Source organism: Halyomorpha halys, unplaced genomic scaffold, assembly GCF_000696795.3.
Source record: "Halyomorpha halys isolate HHAL.00 unplaced genomic scaffold, Hhal_1.1 Scaffold343.1, whole genome shotgun sequence".
NCBI lineage: Eukaryota > Metazoa > Arthropoda > Insecta > Hemiptera > Pentatomidae > Halyomorpha > Halyomorpha halys.
Window position 1 is genome coordinate 1423242 of NW_027109758.1, and position 19316 is coordinate 1442557.

General features: G+C 34.5%; 1 protein-coding gene across 1 annotated transcript; it reads right to left on the reverse strand.

Annotated features, from left to right (window-relative positions):
- Nucleotides 1-1029: 1029 nt before the first annotated feature.
- LOC106681517 (lysosomal proton-coupled steroid conjugate and bile acid symporter SLC46A3) lies at nucleotides 1030-14541 on the reverse strand. Its single transcript, XM_014421863.2, has 8 exons — nucleotides 14326-14541; nucleotides 11867-12161; nucleotides 7771-8063; nucleotides 5693-5794; nucleotides 5480-5617; nucleotides 5305-5388; nucleotides 3826-3982; nucleotides 1030-1268 (listed from the first exon to the last, which is right to left on the reverse strand). The coding sequence occupies exons 1-8, from the start codon at nucleotides 14507-14509 to the stop codon at nucleotides 1154-1156; spliced, it is 1368 nt and encodes a 455-aa protein (XP_014277349.1). The 5' UTR covers nucleotides 14510-14541; the 3' UTR covers nucleotides 1030-1153.
- Nucleotides 14542-19316: the final 4775 nt, after the last annotated feature.

Below are 19316 nucleotides of genomic sequence, written 5' to 3' on the forward strand. Positions count from 1 at the left end.
TATGGATTTAATTTAATTTAATTTTCCTTCACATCGAAGTAAATAGCTAGTGAATATTTAAATAGTATCGTTGATAAACATTTAAATAAAATAAAGTTATTTCGTTTTAATACTGACAGGCTTGAACACCATTCGAATAAAAACAATGAACGTGTTTATTATTGGTAGTTCTCCTTGTTCAATGTTTTAAAACACATAATTGTTTGTAAATTCTGCTTATTTGTATATTCCACATTATACTTTTATCATAGACATATGATCTCCTTGGGTCTTTTCATTATACTTAACTTCTAGGATAAGAGACTAAACATAAATATATTTTTTTCGATGTAATAATGTATAATAGATTTGACTGAATTAATGTTCCAATGTGTATGTAAGTAATTGTTCCAGAAAGCATGTCTTTTGAAGGCGTCCTATCAATATATTGCCATATTTTCATGTCAAGAGGTTAGCATCGCTATTTTTTTTATTAGACTGTTTCTGTTTATTAACTTTTTTCAATCGTTTATATCCTTGCTAAACTAGCACCTGTTCAGTTAATATATTTTTCTATTGAATGTGGATTTTCTTGAGATAGTTCTTGGTCAGTAGGCTTAAAGACAAACTTTAGATGGATTACCATTTTTGGAAATAAATACCATTTAGAACTTTCTCAATGTTTTTAGCATGCATCCAATTATAAAATTTGTCATGAACATTTTTCTAAGGGCATAAATTGATTTTCCTCTAATGATTTCACACGAGACCCTCTATTGTTTCTTCTAGTTTCATTAAATTAATTTGGAGAATTAGATCTGTTATCGTATTTTAAAAATATACGTTCAATCCTAGTAATAAGGATAAAGTGAGTGGAATAATTTTTCTAGTACCTTGGATAGTTGAAGATAATTGTCTTTTTAAAAAAGAACTAGAAATATGTTGACAATGTAGAATTTAATTACATCTTTTAGCTTGAACATAAATAATAAAAATTAACATCTAATTATGATACAATCATTTGTACATGTAGGTAAAAAAAAATATAGATTGAAGTAAAAAAATATATATATTTTTTCAAAAGGATTATCAACTATAATGAGTTTCAAAATATCTGTTCTCTTTTAATTAAAAATGTCCTCTTCATACATTTTATTCTTTCCATTGACAACTATTAGAATCGTCTGTATTTATCTTCCGAATCGAAACGTTTCCATTTGCCAACGTCCATAAAGCTGTCAGTTTTTTCAAGCTTTGCTAAAGGATCCTTGAACAAGCATGAACTGAGGCTAAAAAAAAAAAGTGTTATATCAGATTAAAGTACCCATATATATTATATATATTACTATGTCGTGGCTAATCAAACTGTTCTAAGGCTGAATGGGAGTTCCACGACTGCATTTTATTTATCTATCTATATTTTTGTATTTATATTTATATTATGTATCTCTATCGGTTCCTGATGGCAACTGACTTCAAATTCTTAGAAATGTATTTAATATATTTAATCCAAGGACGAGATACAATGGACTACCTTGCTATGGTATGCTAGATACAATGAACTCCCTTGCTATGGTATGCTAGATACAATGGACTCCCTTGCTATGGTATGCTAGATACAATGGACTCCCTTGCCATGGTATGCTAGATGAAATTGTATATAATTAATCATTAGATATCTTCTCCAACTGTATCGTGTTTACCAATTTATTATGCTATAGTTATGAGATGGAATGCAAGAATTCTAAATGAAAAAGTGAAGTCTGGTTTGCATTTGGTTGTATTTACAACTATGTACAATTGAGCTATGATAATCTATAAGAGAGTTTAATTACTATGCTGTGAATTGAGAAATACGACTTGGGATCTTTTATCTTCATATTGAAGTTTAATTAATTTCTGATTTCGATTGTCATTCAAAATAAAAACTGAAAGGGGCCGCCCGTAGCTCAGTTGGTTAGGGTCAGCCTTACTATATTTGAGATTGCTGGTGGTGCCGGTTCGAATCCGGTCTGGGGCGTTGACTTTTTTCATTGAGTGGTGGTCCCACACATACAAATTTTTGGCTGGCCTGTGACTACCCCTGCCTGTGTTCCGACCTGACTTGTGACTCCTCCTGACTGTGTCCCCAGTCTATCTCTCTCCTTGTGTCTGTCCCTTTGGCCCTCTCCCCTTTCTTTTTCGCCATCCCATTGGTTACGGTCCATTCTGGGGCGGAACAGTTTTTACATCCCCGTGAGTTTTGTTTATTCTCCATTCACTTATCTTTCTCTGTCAACCCTTGGTTAACTCTGTTTTGGAGCGCCTGTTTTATTTGCCTGTTTCTCTGGGTCGGCTTTCCTTTTGACGTCTAATATATTTTATCTTCTAGGTCCTTACCGACATCAGTAGTTTATTTAGGGTGTCCCACCTGTCTCTAGGCACTTTCATCCCAGTGGCCCAAACACCTGTGTGCATTATCTGAACTGTCCTAATAGGTACAACCACCTTTTCAAAAACAATTGGCCGGGAAAAGGACCCCTGGTTTAATTAAATCTACCTCCCATTTTCTCGTTTCTTATACTGGTATCTCGCTTACATAGTAATATTGTTATGTTTTATATTTTGTCGATATTAATATTTATTTTCTAATGTTTAGGTTATTCTGGTATATTGAAATACTAATTGTATCTGACTACAAGTTTTATTTCGTAAAAATACTTGGAACGACAAATGAATTTGGAATTTGATGGTTTAGCTTTATTACTAATTTATTCCTGAAATATAGGACATAACATCATTTATTTATATAAGAAATGTAATTTCGTATATAAACAAAAACAACTTAAAATATGAACATAAATGAAACATTAAATTCTAAAATAGGAATAAGATTTTCATAAATGTCATAAAATAATTGGTTGTTGGTGTTTGAATTGAAGTTCACAGCTTGTTGAAATGACTTCTTCGTAATGATTCATCATCATCATCATTTTGAGCTTCACAACCTCACTTGTATTAGCTTAAAATATTATAGTCTGAGCATAATTGCATTTACTTGTTCATGTTTACAAATTAAACAGTTTTTTATGCAGCACACCGTACAACGAAAGAAAATTCATGGAGTCATGAAAAAACCGTGCCATGGTTGTATAATTGTATTTTTCCACCATCTGGCAATTCTAAAGAAATACTATTTATTTATTGGCATTAACATTTATTATTACATCGGATTTGAGTATCAGTTGTTTCTTCAACTAAAATAAAAGGTCCAAACTTTACTCGTTAAAAAAAATTAAAAAGATATAACCACTGTCTTGCTTTTAAATTTCTTTTAATTAGAATTAAAAAAAAATAAATTGTCAATTATTTATAAACTGGATTACTGTGAGGGGAAGGGCATTAAACTAAATAATGTGGTTTCAATTCACAGATTAATATAGAGATGTCTATTTCAGGAAAAATAATAGTTTATAGGAAAATACCTACTACTATTTAATAGGAACTTTAAAAGTCACCTAACAACTGGAATAGTTCTTACAGATGACATAAGGAGAATGTCAACTGATATTTTGAAGAAATGTTTTTTATGAAATCTCTTTACCGACGTCCGACGCGATTTTTCGCGAGGTATCGCGGGTTTCGTAGGGTTTAAAGACTGAATTCCTCAACTGTTGTGGTAACGTCAAAAACTGGTGCCCTTTCTATTCCGTTCTTCCTTATCCTGACTCTATTACTTTCCCACCTACCTGCTTACACTTATAACACTGAGCATGATTTAATACGCAGTTACGAGGACTTCTGTGGGATTATAGAGATTTATAACATTATTTCATATTATGGTAGTGATAATTTAATTTGAATTACCTGTATAAAATAAGCACAACGAAATTCCCACAAGCACTTATTATGAAAAAAGCTCCAGGCAGTGTTGACGATGTGTCAGAAAATATTTTATTGTACAAATTATTTACAAGGAATGGTAAGAATATTCCCAGCACGGACCCAACTCCAAGAAATGAACCTGAAACAATAATCTGTTTTTAAATTTTAAATATTTAGACCACTTCCTTAACACCCTTGGGTGGGGTAAGTATACCATGGTTTAGAACAAAATTCATTTGATGCTTATCATAACTTTATAAATCCCAGATACAGCAAGAAAAACAAATAAATTATCTTTCTTTATTTTTAGCATAAAATCTATTTTATAATAATTTTTTTTTTTTCAAAATGTTCTTAAAGTATTCATTATTCGTAGCCAAAAATAATAAACTGAATTATTGAAAAAGTAATAATTTCAAAATGATAAAAAGCTGTTTTTTTTTTTTAAACTCAAATCTGTCAAACGGATAGGTCACTAAAACCTATCACTATAAGAGAATTTGCTGGCCAAGAATAGGGTAAAAATAGAGAGTACTGGGTATTATCTACATCTCTTCCTTCCTCGACAATTAAACAAGATCCCCTTAGTTAGCAGTAAAAGAGCATAAAGATGGTGTCATAGACTTCAATAAGTGAGATGTCCATGTAAGTTATCTTAAACAAGTTATAATGGGTCCGAATGTGGCTGTTATCTGTTGGAATCTGATGGTCTGTTCGTAAAATAATGTTGCCAAACTTGGGTTTCATTAAAAATCTATCCATAATATAAAGAAAACACTAGCCCCATTAAAATACCCCCAAAGTAGCTTGCTACCATGACAAAGCTGTTAACAACAAAGAGCAAGAGATTAGAGAGTCTCTTGGGTTAAGTCTTGTCGTTCAAAATTCATAACATCATCTTTATGTAAACCACCAATAGCTGTTTCCTGGATAGGGAAGGAAGTGAAGAGGGAAAGCCAAACATTAAATATAAAATAAAATCATCAACCGCCACTGAATAAGTTCTATATTTTTTTATATGAAGACTCCATCTGACTTCTGACCTCAAGTGCCCATTGGTGATTGGTGATTCAACTCATCACCAGCTGCAATATTCACAAGATGCAAATTCCAAGTATATTGACCGGTCAAACCAGAAAATACTTTTCTTTACCTATAATTATTCAATAGATTTTATTCTTCCAATTTCAGCTAATTTTCTTTAAAATTAACCTCCCTAACATACGTACACACTCATAACAAGCTATGTACCAGCATCAATGAAAAAGGAATCAATACCTGGCCTTGAGTTAAGGTGTCGTTCTTCATACTAGGTATCTTAAGCAGAGTTTTGAGTAGAACTGGAAAGTTAGTTTTAAATTTGTGGGTAAAATTTTATGTAAAGAATTTAGAGTTCATCATTACTTAGTGCACATTTAAAAACGTGTTTATAGTAACTGAGAGGACTGTGGATTAACTTACCCAATTCATCGCTAGGAACGCATTTACTGATGATAGATTTTGGCAATGACATCGGTATCATTTTCAGTACATCAAGCAAAGCGACTGGAAGTATAAAAACGTACTATAATAATTTAGAACTAATTGTTTATGGTGTATGCTAATTAAGCATAATATTATTGTAGAAACGACTCACATAAATATAACTGAACTCTTGTTTTTACTCCTATCATCAGCAAGGATGAGATAACTGTGAAAAAGGAGCATATGATACCAATTTTGAAATCTGACCATTTAAGGATTTTCATAAATACTGGAGTCATAATAACTGCACCTAAAATTGAAAAAAAAATTAAAACAAATAGAGTTAAGTACAATTCAAATAGTGTACATTAGTTACATTATTTACCCAAGACACAGATGGAAAGTTTGTATGATCCAAATAGTCCCGTTTCTATCATTGTAAATTGAAAGCCTTGCTGGAGGTAATATAGAAGCAGATTATTTTCAGCTGGAAATGATATAAATCTATTATATTTCTGGAGAAAAGAGTTATGTGAAATACGGATCAAATTAGAAAAAGTAGAATTACGAAGTCAACTGTGTCAAATACTTGAATAGCAAGTAATTTGTCTTATTTTAAGCTTTGTTAAAAAAAACAACAAAAAAAAACTTTTTTTGTCTAAATATATAAAGAATATCTCATCAGAAAAATAGTAAAGTTAAAACTAATTATAGAGCTCAACTCATTCCAGTTATAGAGAATTTTAGAACCAATTCCATGTTCACATGTTTCACTGTGGAGTAAAAAACGACGTAAACAGTCAATAAAATGCTTATACACCAATAAAATGAATGCATATGTACAGAGAGTATATATCTATAGATAGAGATAAAATTCTATCTTATATTATTTTGATATTCTTTCCTAGAAACGTGAATTGTTTTTTATATTCACGAATCCAACCCACTGATTTATGAACAGAGCCTTGAAACAATAAGCTAATTGTGCAATCGTATTATTTTTTTATTTTCCTTTTCTAAAAAACAGGTATTTTAAGAATTCAAAAACATATTTGAGAGGACTGTAGTAGAAATCAAAAAATGGCCGAAATGAATTGAGTTTTACAGGCTATAGAACATTTTGAAGTTCTTTACACTATTAATTGGACAACTCTTACTGTCCCCCTTATATAATTCTTGCAATTAACTCTGAAAACCACTGAGAATTCAACACGCTCTACTCCGTTTCAACACGTTCTACTCTGTGTTCAACACGTTCTACTCTGTGTTCATTGCGTTCTGCGTAACCTATTTAGTACCTTTTTTAACATATATTACTTTATTGGCCCACGCTAGGTATTTACATCAACATTAGTTGTCGACTTTAAGGAACCGATCATTGAATGATGAACTGTTACAGTTGTAGTGCCGGACAGGCAATGTACGTAAGGCTGTTCGTCTAGTCGAGGTTGAATTTTTTTTCGTGGTAGCCCCACGGGATAAAAACTTGACCCTCCCATTCTGGTTAGAATACGTTCGTTTCCTATAGGATAACGCCCCTCACTTATTTCAGAAATGATCAGAGAGGGAGTAAAAAAATAAAAGCTATGGAAGCACCACTCTATATGTTCGCGGCCAAGACAAAAATAAGTTGAAGTAGTTTTATTATGTTTTACAAATATTTTAATTTATTAAGTGAAATTTATTATCCTTTAATCGATTTTAATTAATAACCCTACACAGAACATAAATATTCTTCTGTAAAATAAAACGGATTTACACGGAGATCCACAAACAACTGTCTAGCCAGTAATGCTCAGGAGATAGCGCCTCAGCATTACTGGCTAGTAATTATCAGGCTAGTAATTAATCAGTGCTTTCATTCCAAATGGCTATGTGGAATGAAAGCACTGATTAATTTTAATTAGTTACAAACTATTAACTTGGCTATGCCAATCTTAAAAATAGTTCCCAATTCGGTCCTTAATTCGTTCTAGGAGCTAGGTAGTAAGAGTAGGAGCATAGGAGTAAGCTCTGACTTCAAAAATTCTGATTTAATTTAGTGGAAGAAGGTATACAGTTGAAGGAATATTTTTACCTTTTTAATTATTACTTTGTTCTCTCTTTATATTTAATTTGTGTGTGTGTGTGCGTATGCATGTGATATGGCACTGTTCTACTAACCCCAAGGACCCGGGTTCGAATTCGGCTGTCGTAGACAATTATTACTGTTACTGTTGCAGAGAGTCAACCCTGTGCGTTCGGGAGACCTCCGGGATCCCCAGCCACATAAAGCAATAACCCATAATTGATGAAAAATCTGACGGTCGGGCATGATTTCGACCAAATCACCTCATTGCACAACCGTTGGCGTTGTAACAGTGCATCCTAATAAAGTAATCAACCTGTTCATGGGATTTATTGATTATACTAGATATTGATATGTGAATTTCATATTTTGAATGTTAACTTATAGTTAGTTACCTGATTGAAAAGTCCCCGCTAAAGATGCACAAATAAGCATTGTCCAGATAACAGAATTGTTTGGTCTTGCCTGAAATACATAATTTAACTTTTCAAAAAATATGCATTTCGATTTTATTGTCATGTCTCGCTTTGGGTCCTTGACGAATATTATAGCAAATATTAGAGCAATCAGATTGAGAAGAATAATTAGAAAAAAGAACCATTGGTAACCCATCGGAGTCAAAATGAAACCATTCACAGCTGCACCTATTCCGGCTCCAAGTAGTGTTGCTACGACGTTTAGCTGAATCCTTGAACAAATATTTACATACAACTTAATTTTAATGACAAAGTTATAAAATAATTCATTTTTAAGTGTAAAATATTCAGAATAATTACAAGGATTATTGAGGACATCAACTAATACTGCATCTTTATACTACAGTTTCATGTGACTTATTCAGAATAATTACAGGGATTATTGAGGATATCAACTAATACTGCAGATTTATACTACAATTTCATCGGTTTAATTTGATAATGTCAATTTTAATAAAGTAGACTATATCAGTATTCTGATACTTTCTAAATTCCTTAGTTTCCTGTATATGCTCAAAAAAGTGAAAAAATGAGTAAGTAATTTATGTGTATAAAATTAACACTTTATAGCACGATAGCTAAAACTTTTCGCAGCTTGTAATAAACTGGTAAAATAATGAATTGTTCAAAACAGCTGTGAGAGCCACAAAGATAGTTTTGAACAGTTTTACTTTGACCTATGATTAATCAAAGACAATTACAACAAAGTATCATACATACTTTACACTAAGTGACAATACGCCCCGCTAACGTGACTGGACCTCCTCCTGAAGAAACCGCTAAAAGCCTTCATCAGTTATTGTAATAATTGCCGCAGATTTTCATCATTCAAAGATGAGAAGTTTATTCTCATCAGTTTTTGTAGAGGACTAGGTTTCTGAGCCGTAGGTTAAAACAGGGTGGATCGGGATCGTATAAAGGATAATCTTGGTCCTATTAAAAAGTAATTCACTTCTAAATTGCCCAGCAAGCCCGGAGTAACATCGTCTAACCGTCGCTATCCTTCTGCTGATCTCTCGGATATTTCGTTTCCAGAGTTGGCCAATGAACCCAGATAAATAAAGCTTTTTTCCCCTTCGAATCTTTAGGGTCCAACTTCAAAGGAACCAGTCCCTGATCTTTTTTTTTTAATCACCATTTCTGACATACGGGGTCCGGCAGCAGTGGAGTAGTGCGCTAGTATTACGCATGCCACTGCTACCAATAATTATCAATTTTATTTCTTTTACTGATTTTATAATTATCAAAAAATATTTATTTATTAAGGTCAATCATGTTGCTGCCCAGCGTTCGGGTGAGCGCCTTTTAGATGGGGCTGCACCTTATCCACCTGCATCCGTCCGGGTGCATCCTTCAGCACGTAGCCGGTCCAGCCCTCCTGGTCTCAGTCTACATCTGCTTCTTCACCTTAATCTTTTTGTATTGGTTGCTCGCCGATTCAGTGTGGTTGAGCCCTTCCTAACGTAAAGTGCGACGGGCCGACCACCTCTTTCCACCCGTAGATGAACTCCCTGAAGAAGGGATAATTCTCCTCCTCCAACAGACGATGGAAGTCTGACAGAGCGAGGGCAAATATCCCGGTTTTTCTTAACAACCTAGCACGATATCCTTCCATGGCGGTGCAATCCAACACTACATGCTCTGCAGTTGCAGGGACTCCACACATAGGGCACCGGAGGTCGATGTTCTTCCCAAAGCTACTGGGGAGTATAAGATACTAGGAGTGTTGAGCTCTTGCAATCGCTGAAGCATACGAGGCCACCAAACACTATCGAAAGCGGAGGATATGTCAAACAGTTTCAATACGGGATATTTCTCCACCCTCCCTTCTATGTCCCTACTTACTCTCAGCAACCCATCCATTGTTCCCCTACCACAAGTTGAGCCGAATTGCTGTGGGTGGCTTGCTGCCGTTAGGATTGGTCTTAAGCTTTTCACAATCATGTGTTCCATGATTTGTTGTGTTGATTGATGTGTACCAGAGCTGGCTACTGGAAGGAGGCATATAGGTCAGTAGGCCTTAGTCTTAAGTCTGCAACCCTCCACTTCCTGGGAAAGTACCCCTTATCTAAACACTCGTTGAATATCTCCAACATGTATTCCTCAATATAAGGGGCACTATTCATGCAGCATCTATGCCATCGAGTCCTGGAACCTTTCCAATCCAATGTCGGTCCAAGGAAAGTCGAAGGTCCCATAAATCCTAACGGTGCCTGGAGAGTATACCGTCGTGCGTCTTACCATGCTATCTTCTGCGCTATCCTGGGACGGATCGTCCCTAGCCTCTTTCAACTGCTAGGAGGGCACCGCCTTCCTCCTCCACCACACTGAAGACCACTACCCGGTGGTCGGAGGTCGTAATTGACCGTAGATTCCAGTCCACAATACGCTTCGCTATGGGAGCCGTAGCGAGTGTCACATCTATCCAACTCTGCCCCCTCGCTTCAACAAATGAGGGACCAGAGGGCTCGTTCATAACGACAAGTTGACACCTCGTCACGCATTCCTCTAGCAGTCTATCTCTGGCATCTGTGTGGACAGAACCACAGGCGGTGCTCCACGAATTGATATCGGAACAGACTATCACACTTCTATACTTAAGTGCGATAACTTCCACACCATTAATATTTACATTGGCCTGTCGAAGTGGTATGTATGCTGAAACCAGGGCGAATGCAACTCTGCCCAATCTGATATTGCATGCCGCCTGGTCTGCTGTAGTGAATTGCTTCAGTTCCATTACATCAAGAGCGGAATTCACTACCACTACCGCTGCTCTAGGCCTCCTCTCACTACTGCCCAGCGCGACCACCCTCGACATTATACCAAAACCTGTGACCACATTGTTCCGACAGCATAGCTCTTGAACCACCAAGATGACAACACTCCGAACGAGAGATCTTAATTCGCCTGCGAACACTCGTCTTCGACCCATCTTGACCTGCAGGATATGCAGCCTACGCGTGCCGGGTCTTCTTCGCCTGCTTTAACATCATCTCGAAATGTAGCGGGCACTCCCTACTACCCGCACAGTGTTGGAGATCTTTCCCCGCTATGCTACTCGCCTTACAGTTCCTACAGCACAAGGACCCCCGTTTATCCTTCTACTTTCCAGGACACCTCCTTCATGCAGGACTTAGCTGGGTGTTCATTATCTTGACATCGAAGGCAGAACAAGGGGTCCAAATAGTCTCTGATGGTCAAGCTCCACCATCCTCCGCTGACGTCCTTCGCGGACATGGTCATGAGGGCAAGTCTCATGGCCATGTGCATCTCAAGCAACCACGTAGTAGTTAGCCCGCCCCTCGCGGCCCACTTTGTCCTTTTTCTGATTTTCTCTATCTTTAGCTCTTAATTTAGCCCTTTGTTCTAAGAGAACGCGGGCTTCTTCAACTTTGACTTTTCCTTCCAGGTCCCTTATTATTCCTGTTACTCTTTTCAGGGTCGGGGACACCCATCCTTGTTTTCTCTCGTCATATACCGCTCCTATGGCGTCCCCAATAGCCTCAGCTACCATAGGAGCAACAAGCTGCGATACCTTTTTACCAATAATATGGTGAAGTTCATTCGTTTATATGGCCTCTCGAATTACTTCACCGCTACTGCTATTTCTCGGGTCATCTGCTATTATGGGGATCATCTCCCATTGGGCCTCCAATCCAACTACTATATTGGCCAGCTCCCTTAGCTGGTCACTTAAATATTTTTGTATTTCTTGAGATAACTTATTCCTTTCTAGGTATTCTTTCACCCGATACAGAATCGCTTCCACCCTCTGGACAGTTCTTAAATAGGTAGTTTTTCTACAATACTTATCATTCCATTGTAGCATAACTTACATCACATTTACTTTTTGTGTATTTATATTATGCTATTATAAATATCAATAGATAAATTTAACAAAATTAAAGATAAAATATAATTTTACAGTTAATTTAAAACATACCATTCATTTCAATAATGAATTCATTATTTTATAACATAGTCTTACATATTATCTTATTATCGAAATTACCTCAATGTTCTATCTTCTGGTTTTGAATTTTCAGTAATGACACAAGTTGCTGTTAAATGTAAGATATTTTCTCCACATATGCCTCCCAGTATAGCATCGATCAGACTTGCTATCCAAGGCGATATTGACCAACTCCATGCAGTTAAAAGGTACATAAAGGCAACGACCATTTCAGAGATCAATGCCAGATACGTAAGTAATCTGTTTTTCCCAGTAGCGTCCCTCCAAGAGCCCAAAAGAGGGACTGCTATCGCGGACAACACTGACCTAAGAGTGCTTCTGGCAAACACTATATCTGCAACCATAAGAAAATCAGCTTACATTACTAATGCAGATATACAATTACATTCATATTTCCGTTTTAAAGAAATTACTTATTTTTGCAAATATTCTCAAATACCAAAACATTGGTCAAATTTAATTTACTACTGTAATATAATCCAATTTTTGAGAATGAGAATGCTAATGAAATTGAACATTTACCTCTTGAAAATCTTCATAAATTTATCTAAATTTAATACAAAAAACTAAACAAATAACCATTACTAAAACCCACAAAAGGTCAGGGGTTTAGTACTTTGTAAGTTAGTACTTCAACAACGGTTGAGCATTAGCCCATGATCACGCTCAACCACCCGGTTTTTCTCGCAATCAAGGGTACCCACTTTATAGAGACTGGGCGTACCCCAAGGGGACTGTCGAATCCATAGTTACAGGATTGAATCATTACTGCTATAACAGAATAAATAATTAATTATCTGCAACAGCCAAGAGTGAGTTGGTAACACTTACTTACTGAGCTACTCCGCTCCCTTGAATTTAATATATGATTTTATAAATTGATACTATATCATTAAAAAGAAAATACATGTAACTCTTCTTACACAGTATAAACGATAGCTTGACTTTTTCAATTACTAGAATTTTTTATAAATACAGCTTGAAAAAAATGTTGGAAAACATTTACTTAAGCGAAGTGTATAATACACAGCCGATACATGTTTGATACAATTTTAATTTGATTTTTATTAGGTTATAACAATGTCACGTGGTCTATCTTTGAATTTTCTCCACTTTCATTATTTTAACTGTGAACGAAATCGTTTCAGAATTCAAGTCTCCATAAGAACCCATCTTCATAATTGATTCCTTTATTTAGTAAGAATCACTATAGTTTCCATGGCTAGAAACTCAAATTATGATGGCAGATTCTTATCGCAACTTCAATTCTGAAAGTTTTTTTTTTGTTCGTCCGATTTTCAATTCTTTCGATTTGGGTTAAGTGAGTTGTGGGAACTAAGATATATTCATTAAATTATAATATATACGATTAATCAATACTTTTTAAATCAACTTTCAACAAAAAAAATTAAATAATTAGCAATCACCGTATCACAGTATTAAATGCCACTATTCTATTATGACTTGTTGAAGTCTTAAAAAAAATTGGAAGTCAAAATCTTTTCATAATTTTCCTTAATTTTTTATATCAAAAATCGTCCGATTTGAATGTTGAAAACGTTCGGTCGTTTGTAATAAACTATTCCACAGCAATCGTAAATTAGATTATCATGTGCACAATATTAACTAAGAACTCAGCTAAGGAACCATAAGAAGAATGCAAAATATACAATAAAAACCGTTAATTCCTAAATCATTTCTACTCTGCAAGCAGTAGTATTACGATCTAACTTGTTTCTCAAAAAGAATTTATTGAGTCGGTAATTGGTATTAATATAATTTATCTCTTTATATCGACTCATCTAAATTTATGTCTTATTTCTTAAATGAGTATGCCACCGACAAAATTCAAATTTGAATGCAATTGAAATTAGCGACCTTTATGCAAGCTCTTTGGGATAAATATTACTGTAAAAATACTAGTAGTTCTCAAATGAAGTTTCGGAATAGTAAGATTGGACAAATGTCTGGAGCAAATCCAGAAATTAACTTTAGTGAGTGTAGAAAAAATATTTTATAAGAAAATATATTTGACTTAACTTTGTAAGTCTGCAGTATTCTGCAGCCAATAAAGACTGGAGTCCAACTTTTCCTGTCATGTGGGATTGGAATCCAAACTTTTTAGGTTTTAATTTAGCAATAGAAAAAAAAATCTAAAAAATGCACCGCGTTAGTCCTGCTATTAGTTTGCTGTTTGACTACAATATAAAATTATGCCAACAATTAAAATTCACTTTCCCATTTAAAAATCCCTCTGGATCTGCCACAGATCTGTGTATATATCGTCTATTAGTATATAATAAAATAATAAGCAATCCGACCGAAAATAGGGATTCCCACTTTTAGATGTAAACATTTATAGTATATAAACATTGATAGTATAAAATCATTTACAAATGGGTAGTTTTCATCGTTATAAAATGTACATAGGATATCGGAGGGGGAGAAACATAATATGTAAAGCATTTCATTGGTTATGATAGACACTTTCAAATCACCTGTAGCTGCTCCAACCTTATCAGAGTCATTACATAGAAGGGCGATCGGAGGTTGGACGTCAGGATAACATGTCTTTTGCACTAGAAGGTTTTGAACCGTGAGAGTAGAAAAGGCAAGGGCCAAAGCATTGAGGAAAATAGATGGTTCGACGGTGATCCCTCGAAAGTAGTCGGATGCTTTCATCTTGGCCGCTGCAGACAATGTTACACGGTCAACTAGTGCCGTATTTATTTTACTTATCTCAAACTAAATTCTTCCGACTGTGCTAATATTAACTCAGTTATTTCATAATGATATAGCAGTATTTTTCTTTAAAAGTATAAAACGCATTTTCTAAAAAATATTTAGAATAACTACTATTTTTTATTTATTTATTTGTTACCAGATCCGCTCTGTTTGGCTTTACATGGCTATTGTAACAGTTTGATCGTTATTTTAACAGTTGATAATGAGGGATGTAGTCTCGTGCAAAAGATACCCCGAACTATTTGCAAAGATATAACCATGAAGAGCTATTATAATTAAAAATAATCAAGATCAATTACAAAAAACAAATATAACCCAGATAAAATAACAAATGATATTTAAAGAATTAATAAAAAAAAAAGTTGACTTGTACTGAAAAACTATTTAGTACAAAAGAAAGAGAAAAAGAAAAGGAATAAATAGAAATAATGATAATAAGAAAAATAGAGAGTCTATAACAGTATGTCTTGGATAAACCTGGGATTCAGTCTTCACGAGGATGAATTGGATTGCCTAATTGTATATCACTGCACCTTTAACTATCGGATAGTTGGAGTGAAATTTTGTAAATCGGTTTTTGATGAAATCATCTATCGATTCCGATTGCTGTTTGTATCGTGAACTGGCCGTTTCGTACAAACCAGGCGAAATCAACTGCGATTCACAGAATCTTGTTTTGAAATACCTGCATACTTTTTCTTTTCTTACAGGAATCAACTTTCCAGACTTCACAGCCGTACATAACTAATGGCTTTAGTATATTTTATAAATAAAATTAGTTGTATTTGGTTTTAGTCCAGATTTTCTATTAACGATAGAGTTCATAACAGCATAGATAGAGTTAATTAACAGCAATGCTAATCTTGTATAGATTTAGATTAATTTGATGTTTATTCCTAATAAGACCACGATCCAGATGAATTCCAAGATATCTTACTGTTCCACTGGCAGAACTCTATTTCAATTCTTTACCTTTGAGGATAAGTTTATGTGTAGGGCGCCTGAGGGTAAAAACTTTTGAAGTGCATTTTCATTGTTGATGCTGATCATCCATTTTAAAGTATTGTTCCAAAATATAGAGGTGAGTCTCCATTATATTTCTGGCCATTATAATGTCACAATGTTGAGATTAATTTATCCTCAGCAAACACAGCTATGGAGGTATCCGTAGACCGTATGATATCATGAAGATAAAATTTCAAGAGAATGGGGGAAAGAACTGAACCTTGTGGAGAGAAAAAACAAACATAAAAATTAAATAAACACCAAAATGGCTAAAAAAAAAAAGTATAACACGACAGTGCAACCCCACTCTACGAAAGTCAGAGGCAAACTGAGAATAACTACAACAGTTATACTCTTCATTATCCAGAGTTACCATTGACGAATAACATACATCAAAAGCAAAATACATTATAATACCGCAATATTTTTTTTTGTACAAATAAACTAATAATGCAGAGTATAATGACAAGCGTTTGGAAGAGAGGAGGTGTTTAGAACACACCTTTGATAACAAAATTACATATTAAACCTAGTTAAGAACGGGAAAACTGTGTTGGTTATTCAATTGTATAGGGACAATCCCTACTCACCTGGAAAATTAGGTATGGCCTAATTGGGTTGCTCCTGATTTTTCTGGTGTACATTTACGGTGATATATAATTAATTTTCAAGTCCCACTAGAATAAAACGGTTTCAAAGGATCCCTACACATTACGTTCTCCGGAAAAATTTCTTTCTGATTCAGACAATGAATTAATTATATTGCAATTATTTACTAAAGTTCTGCTAGCCATGAGTCCTGTCATTCTCATTGCCATGGCTGAACCAGAACACCACTTTTCCGAATACATCTTAACTTCATTTATGGAAATGACTTCAGTCAGGGAAACGTTTTTGCTGTGTTTAACTGTTAATTGACTGTATTTCTAACTCAATAAGTCAATTACATACGACTTATTGAGTTAGAAACGGCTGCGGGATTTGAACAAATTACCAAATTATTCCAATATACCAGGAAAAAAAAATAACCGTTGTCGTGGACAAATTAAACCTCAAAATTATTTTATTTAAACCAAATAAGAAAATGCAATTAAGGTAATATTTATAAATTATAATAACATGGAAGATTTGCTAACTATCATTGGTAGCACGCCAATAGCATTTGTACATTAAAATGTTTCAAAACCGTCTTTTTTTTAGGCGCATCGGATTATCAGAAATAGAAGAAGGAGCAAGGTTAGAAACTCTGTTTAGGTGGTTATGGATTTTATTACATAAGATTTGATTCGTGGTTCGGGGTAAATTGGCTACATATAGAAAACTAAGGTTATTGTGGATGATTTATTTGTGACAAAGTAAGGAGCATTGAGAATTTTACGAGAGATTGGATACGAAAGAAATTCGATGGCTTAACTGCGTAAGTCCAAATAGGTCTTTTAAGTCTACAGTCATTTAAGTCAGTCTTTTCTAATTAATTGGAGGCTTGGACCGTATGTATAATAAGCCGCAGTCAGAATCAATCAGCAGTTGCCTGTCTTTTCAGTTTTCCAAGTTAGTCATTTGTCCAGATTTAGTTCTAGATGGCAGATTTGTTCGACAGAGATTATTGAGATATTATTAAAAGAACCTATAAGGGATCCCATGAGTTTACAACAGAATATAAACATGATTTGATGGGATTTGATGAAATTTATTTCAATCCACCAGTTCCGACACTGTTCTTTAAGGGTAGTAATGCGGAATCCTCAGCGCACTACACCACTGCTGCCGCACCCCGTATACCAGAAATGGCAAGTGAGGGGATATAAAAAAAATCTTTTTCAAGGAAGATGTAATATGGGAATGGGGAATTAGGGAAGTAAGTAATAGATCAATATTCAATTAGAGCACTCATATGTCATCGGCACTCATGATGAGGGCAGTGTTAGGATTTTAGTTGTGTAGACTGTACAGAGGAGAGGTTCCCAATCTTTTTCGGTTTGCGGCTCCCTAAATAATCGTTTCCTACGGCGCCCTATTAAGGGGCTCGATGTATTAACATCAGATTTTTTAAATAAATATTTGACTTTCTTAAAAAATTGTAAAACTTTCCTTTTTAAAAGCGATTACCCATTTAACAGCGACACAATTAAAAGCAAATGCTTACTGTTTTCTTACTATTTAGTGACCAAAGCATGGGTGGGGAGGCGTGATACGCACTAGCCGTTTCAAAACATAAAGATCGTTAAGAAAACAATGAAGGACTTGAAAGTTTCTATATACTTGGAATTTTGTTAGCTTACAAGATTGTTAGCAAAAGAAATCTAGGATTGGAAATTCCAAGAAAATTGCCGAATTGCTTAATTGAATAGTTCGCGGTGCCCCGGGGAGCCGCAATGCACACTTTGGGAATCACTGGTGTATTGGATGCAATCGAGGATACTACCTTGAGGAACACCAGTGTACTGAGAATGTAGGATGAATATTTGATTTGCTTTGAATAATCTATCAGTGAGATGGGAACAGATACTCAAAATGTATGTAGAGGGAAGGAATTCACGGAGTTTGTAAACCAGTCCAGGGTACCAAACTCGACCAAAAGCCTGTTCTACATCGAGATAGATTTCCGCACTTTTAATTTCGTGATCTAATGAAGACGAAACGCTCACAGGATATCTCATAAGTCATACAAATATAAAAAAGATGGACTGGATAACATACAATTTGTCCGAAGCGTCATCCAAGATGCAGAATTGTAGATCTTCTAATCAATTTTTACTTAATAGTGGTTTTTGCTCAGAGTCAGATTAGAAACATTTAATTTTGTTTTGATCCCTTACTACTGTAGGGAAGCTTTTTGTTCATGTAAGACATAAAACAAGGATTTGCCTTATAAGCGATTTTTTTTTTTTTCCTTTGGCAAATACCATGAAAACTAGTATTGTCAAGAAAATAATCATTATAAACTACTTTATTGTGCTTTTAACAAGTTTCAAATTGAGCTCTTATAGAATTCTTTACGTTTTATATTTTCCTAAATACAGAGTTTCAAACATAATATTTTTTCCGAAACAAGAGAAATTTATGAAAGAATTTTATTTTAGGAAATAACATGGAAACAGCTCGTTTTATAATACATAAAGAATTCTATAAGGGCTCAATTTGAAACTTGTTAAAAGCAAAATAAAGTAGTTCATAATGAATATTTTATCAAGAATATTAGTTTTCATGGCATTTGCTAATGTAAATTCACTAAATGATTTTTCTCGTTTTTGGAAACTAAATAATAGTTTTGAAAAAATTATGTCTCGAGAATTGTTTTACATAAAGAACTCTAGTAGAGCTAAAATTGAAGCTCGTTAAATGAACTATTAAGCAGTGTATCATAATATTTCAGCCACTTGTAATATTTTTGGATTTACTGGCAATAAAAATAGTGGAAAATCTACCATATAGACTTCCTGGGCAAGATAAAATTTCTCATGGTGTTTTTCAAACATTTTTACATGAGAATCCATATACATAAATTAGTTTACACTAAATTCTAGGTACAGTCAAATTTTAAGCAATTTGCACTAGACTCATTTACTTTTAGGAATTGTTGTTCTTCAATTATTCGAATATTAATCTGTAATCCAGGTGAAGCTAAGTGACCTAATCCCATTCTAGAAAATAAAGAAATTGTTCTCCCTCTTTCAATCTGGGATAGAACCCTTACCTGCATAGTTTGTTTTGAAGCACAATCAACCAATGAACGAAG